Genomic DNA, 6,000 nt, shown 5'->3' on the forward strand with positions numbered 1-6,000 from the left:
AAGTTGGCACTCCCAGAGCATGTATTGCATCCTCCAGCAGCCTAACTCTGATCTCATGAAACAAGAGAGATATAGCCCAGATAGAAGAGTGGAAAGGGAACCCAGGGGAAATAACAGATGTCCTGGGAATTCTGTTCTATATAGCATGTGCCATTATATAAAGGCATACAGAATATAAAACATGAAGTAGTGGGACTGTTCCAGTCTTCTCTGTACTTCATATGTTTAAGGACTGAAAATAAGACCACTCTTATCTTTATCTCCTTGGCTTTAAACTGCAGATTGTGTTTGAAGTGGTAATGTTGTAGCTTCTGGCACCAAGGAGTTAATAACATGGTGTTTTTAAACCTTAGTGGGTGAAGCTGAGAACCTTTTCATCTTCAGTAAGAAGTTCCTGTGAATCTGCCACGTAGGAGGAAATAAAAGCATCGTGTTCTTTCATGTATGTGCATAGCGCTCTCTGTAGAGATGCGTAAATACTGACCTTAGGGATCAGCACCAGCACTTCAGAGATACAAAGCACACTTAAAAACTGAAAAATAAGTCTGCACAAGAATACATACCACGTTAAGTTTACACATTAAGTGTTTCAGATTTACATGCGCATTATGAACCTTTTAATTACTAAAACTGGGTAAGAGTTGATGCTAAATTAGGTGGGTAATTAACATTTTTATTTGCTCCTGAGTAATGTTGTGGAGCAGAAGAAATCAGACTGAGGGCTGGAGCTAGAGAGCCTGGCTGCCTGTGGTCACTGCATAAGTGTACTTCTGACTCTTCCGTTCTGGAGCCAGTTAGGATTGTTGGCACACTGCTGCTTCTGACATGCTGGATTAGAGTTTACTGCCCTAACATGGAGGAGGTTGTGTGTATTACTTTTGTGTTTTGTTTCTCTCCCCCCCTCCCCCCCCCCCCCCCCCCCCCCGATTCTATGGATTCATGTCTGGCTTTTAAAGTAACTTTTTCTTTACATTTCATGGCACCATATAGCATTCCTCTTGCTTCCCAGCTTTCTCCCCCTCCCTGTGTACTTGCAGACAGCAGTCACATTCTTCTTGTGATGACTGCAGCAGGCACAGTCAGACTGTTCCCGGTGGGATGGGAGGGACAGCCTCTCCTGTGAGCTGTGACGGGCAGGGCAGCCTTGTCAGTTCCTCTTGTAGAGGGAATTGCTCACTCAGAAGGAGAATCCAGAAATAGATCCAGCACTGGACCGGTCACCTCTGCAGGTGCTTCCCTGGATGCTCTGTGAGGGGCATCTCCTTTCTTCTTGGCTGTACAGCTTGGGAGCTCAGCAGTGTCCCTGCCTTGCCGATGGCTGGGCCTTGTTCCCTCTGTGGCACTTGGGACAGGGAGCCCCTGAGCTCTCCTTGGAACTTCCCCACCCAAAAAGGAGTGTTGGCAGTGTTCTTTTGAAAGATTCACTCTTTCTGCTGCTCCACTGTGGGTTATGCTGTATCACAGTCATCTCTAGGGATGGCCTCCCTGGTTTTAACTTGGTAGCTCCAAACTGGTGAAATATTTGAACTAAAAATAAAAAGCTAGAAATACTGGAGTCGGTAATGAAAATGTAGTGTTCAGGAGCCCTGCAAAACTTGTTCATAGTGGAACAAGTTATTATAATGTTGTTTTTTATGGAGGCATTATCTTGATTGAACAGCAGGATTATGTATTGTACAATAACATGCTCGGAGGTAATGTGACACCCTGGCAGTGCTCCGATAAGGATTGCAGGATAAAGGTCTGGGCGTTGCTTGTGGAGAGCTCTCGGAGCTCAGCCTTGCAGGAAGCGGCTGGTCCTGCGGCCATCGGGATGGGTGGGTGGCTCTTTCTTCCCTGCCCACTCACCTTTCCCTGTCCCGGCCCGAGTCTGAGGCTTTTCCAGCAGCACAGCCGCCTCCCGGGCCCTGCTGGAAGCTCTGCTCTGCGTGGGCTGGGTGTGAAGCTGTTCTCAGTTCAGCTGGAAGTGGCACGGGCGTGGGAGTGCTGCACTCCTCGCCCCACAAACCTCAGGGGAATCGTTGCTAAACGTTTCTATGTGTGTGTCACTGCATCAGCTTGTGTTATAAATATTATAAATAGAACTGCCTGGGGCCGTCAGCGGGGCATTCCCATGCTAAGTACCAGAGCAGCCCTTACACACGGATAAGACAGGCCCTGGAATTGGGAAGGAAGAGAAGACTTAAGGCACAGCAGAATTAAAGGTGTCAGGATAAAACGAATGTTTCCTATTCTGCCAGGGAGGGATCGGGAGTCAGTAAAACCTTGTCTCAGTGAGGAGAAAGTGAATGAGTGGTGTAGGATTTGCATGGGCTGGCAAGGAGACCAGGGGCAGGTAGAGACTTGAAAGAGGTGGGAAGCCTGGGAGGGAGGGGAGGGGGCTGGAGCTGCCTCCTGCACAACGCAGAGGTGCCTCACCCCAAGCTCTAGGAAATTCCCTGGGTGCTGGTGGGAGCCTCATGCTGGCACTCGTGCAGCTGCTGCCTCTCTCCTGGCTTTCTGCTGTTTGCAGGTTGTGTGGCATCAACCAACCCTCCTTGTGTCCAGAATTAGTTCTGTTTTGATGAATTCTCAGGAGGGACCAGCCCTGCTTTGTCCTTGGTGATGATGAGCCATCAGAAGCCCTGCGTGCAACATGACTGCTGAGCTGGGGGTCACCTGCTGGGATTTCAGCTGGAGGGGGGAGCTGCCATGTAAAACCAGACTTGGGCAGGGGTTTTGAAGAAGGAAGAAATTTTTAAATGAAGTCTTGTGTCCTCAGCTGTGAGGACCCCAGTGGTTTATTTGAATATCAGGCACCATAATGGAATTTTTAGAGTATGCATTTAGAAACTCTAGATTTTGCTAGGTTTCGCTTTAAAATACACAGATCTCTGTCAGTCCTGAGCAGGGTGGGATGGGGTGTTTGCTGGAATGGCTGAGGCTCTGCCTTCCCGCCCCCAGGCTTTGGGAATTCAAACTGATGTTACACAGCTTCTGTGAGGAGCTGGTGGAGTTTGGGGAAAAGAGGGTTTTGACATGCTGAATTACAAATTACAGTGTAATTTGTAAGGGTTTAGGGGTGAAAACACAAACGTCTCTGAAGGGAGTGAACTGGAGTTGGTGGTTGGGTCACAACGAGGAAGCAATTTCCCTTTCCCCTGTCCTCCAGGTACGACCTGGGTGGCAGGAGGTGGTGTCTGTTCCTCAGTAGTTATCTCACGTCAGCAAGAAGAAATATTCAGAGAAAGAAGAAAAGCGCTCTTTTCCCCCCACTCCTCAGCCTCCCCCTTTCTCTGTTCACGGTTGTTTCTTTCAAGTCTTTCCACTGGCAGTTCCTTTTGCATGGACGTGCCAGCTTCCAGCGCGTGTGTGTGGCAGAGGAGCCGGGTCCCGCGGGGCAGGGCAGCTCCCGGGGCCGGGCAGATCGCGCCTGCGCCGGGCTGGGGAGGCCGAGCGCAGCTGCTGAGGCAGGAACAAGGCCTCAGTGTGGAATTAATGCCGGAGCACAGGCAGCTGGGCTGCCTCCGAGCCTGCCTTTGGCAGCAGCCTGCTCAGACAAGGCAGACACACAGCTCTCTAGCTGAGAAGGTGCCCCTTAGTCCGATAAGGCCGTGGTTAAGGCGTCTCAAGAGCCACTCTTTCCTCAGGAACCTCTGCCAGAGAATAACCCCAAATGCTAATTATCAGCCTCTCCTTGTTGTTTTCGATAGGTGCAGAATTTTCACAGCTGCGTTCAAGTAACGGAAGACTTTGTGTCTCCAGAACATCTTGTACAGTCATTTCACTTAACGCAGGAGCTGAGGCTGTCAAAGGAAGAAATCAATTACGATGATAAACTGCAGGTAGGAAATGAATGCCGCTCTGGAAGCGCCGGGAAGGCAGGGTGTGCTCGGGCTCATTGAAATGCCGAGCCGTGCGTGGAGCTACTTCCTTGCTGCTGTTCACACAGAATAACAATGAGCAGCAGCATGAATGCCAGGGCTGTAAATGACTCTCCCTTGAGCTGCTGGCTTTATTTCACATTACATTTTAAAATGTGTAAAAAGCTGTTCCTTTTGCACGGGCTTGATGAAGCCTTTCTTTTTTCCATCCACTAAGCTTAGGGCTCAATCCTAAACTTTGCAGAGTTCCTTGGGTCGGAGGCCTTACTAAAATCTGTCCCGTGTTCTTGCAGGTTAAAAATATCTTGTATCACGCAGTTAAAGAAATGGTGAGAGCTTTGAAGATTCACGAAGGTGAAATGGAAGATGTGGATGAGAACTGAGCACGCTCTGCTTTTTGGAGGTAGCATCACCCAGAGGTTATTTCACCTGACCTGTGAACGGTATACACACTAATTTAAGCTTCACAAACCATCAGTGCCAAGAAAACACAGTCATCATATTTACTCGTTAACGACACTGCAACGGTAGAGCTTCATATCACAGCCACTGTGATTCCATGTTCCACTTGCAAACAGTCGAGCAGCGTTCTGCTGTCTGTATTATAATGTACATGAAGTTTGTGAAATGTCAAAGATTTAAGATGATGTATTTATTTTTGGAAAAAACGACAAAATTCTATGCTATATTGTTGATCAAATGTAAATGTGACTTGTACAGTTTGCTAAAATAATTCAGATCTTTTTCACTACATTGAGACAGTTACTGTGAGAGTAGGACACAAACACCAGCTATTGCCTGCATTTGGGATCTTGCTGAGTCCGCACAGCAGTCATGTCATATTCTGAAAATTACTGCCAAATAATTGTAAACTTTGTAAAATATAAAGTATATAAAGTAGATATTAAATACAGACACTTCAGTATTTTATTGAAGCTATTCAGTGTACAATTAAACGTTTTCAAAAGGTGTAATTTATTTAAAAATTGTCTCATTTTGGTAAAATTTATGTGAACTTTTAAAGCTTAAATATTAAACTTAATATGCTATGTAAATATATACATATATACATTCAATGATGTATTTTTTTAAAACATTGGCTTGCTTTAATTTGTTAAAAGTGCAAGTGTTACACATGCTTTGTACATTGAAGTTGAAAGGGGTTTTACATTTTCCATTAAAATGACTTTGTCAGACGTCGCGCTGTGCGTTTTGTGTTCGGCTGCTGCGGGCAGCCGGTGCTGCCCTCTGCGGGCCGCAGCCGGCACTGCGGGCGCTGCCGGGAGCCCCTGGCCCTTCCCTTGGGCAATCTGCGAGTGCTCCGCGCGGAGGGAGCGGCCTTCTGTAACCATAACAATGGTTATTTCCTAACGACTTGCCTTGGATAGTTCAGGTAATACTTCAAAATAATGGATGTTCTTAAAAATGTATCTTTATGTTTTTTATTTAATAATGATAAATGTTAGCAGTTTTGGAGTGAGTTTGAAAAGCTTCACAAGAAGTGTGCTTTAAGTTATCAAAACTATTCAAATACTTAAATTGATTATTAATTTAAGCTCATGAGGTGTCCAAAAGGGAATAGTAATTAGCCTGGTGACGGTAATGAGCCTGGTTACTGCTTCTAGTCTGACACATCTGACTGGGTTTGGGGTCACCAAAAACCCCAAATCCCCTGTAAGTTACCTTTCAAAATAATAAAGCACAAAAGCAATTCCTCGTTCCAAAAGTCAAAATATTTAGTTGGCTTGAAAATTTGAAATTTGTCAAGTTGCAGAGAAATACCGGGGAGTTAATGGTGCTGCACTTAGCAATTGCTTCTTAACTTTGTAGCCTGTCCCATCCGTTACCATCTTTATCCTTTCCTGCAGCATTAGAGCGTTGGCTGAAAGTGCAGGACCTGCCAGTGTACATTTGCTTAATGAGAAGTGGACTCTAGTTGTACATACTTTTATTTTTAAAGTTCAAGATATGTAAATATTTAAGTATTTCCTTCTTCAGTTTTTTTTTTCTTGAGTTTTTTTTCACATGCCTTACAGGTATGAAATTATCGTTCCTGCTGCAGAGTCCCAGTCCCTTTGGTTCTTTTCCTGCAGCCAAGAGCAGCTGCTGGGCCTGGGCCGTGGCTGCCATCACTGCT

The 6,000-nt window shown here is 45.9% G+C and overlaps 1 protein-coding gene across 10 annotated transcripts in view; it reads left to right on the forward strand.

Moving 5' to 3' along the window:
- Positions 1 to 5,057, forward strand: part of JMJD1C (jumonji domain containing 1C) — a 160,010-nt gene extending 154,953 nt beyond the window's left edge. For all 10 annotated transcript variants that reach the window (XM_038141280.1, XM_038141286.1, XM_038141281.1 and 7 more), the window contains 2 exons: positions 3,693 to 3,824; positions 4,157 to 5,057. In XM_038141280.1, coding sequence (XP_037997208.1) covers positions 3,693 to 3,824; positions 4,157 to 4,246 — 222 coding nt within the window. In that variant the 3' untranslated portion in view covers positions 4,247 to 5,057. The remainder of the gene's footprint in view (positions 1 to 3,692; positions 3,825 to 4,156) is intronic.
- Positions 5,058 to 6,000: the final 943 nt, after the last annotated feature.

Source organism: Motacilla alba, chromosome 6 (genome assembly GCF_015832195.1).
Source record: "Motacilla alba alba isolate MOTALB_02 chromosome 6, Motacilla_alba_V1.0_pri, whole genome shotgun sequence".
Taxonomy (NCBI): Eukaryota; Metazoa; Chordata; class Aves; order Passeriformes; family Motacillidae; genus Motacilla; species Motacilla alba.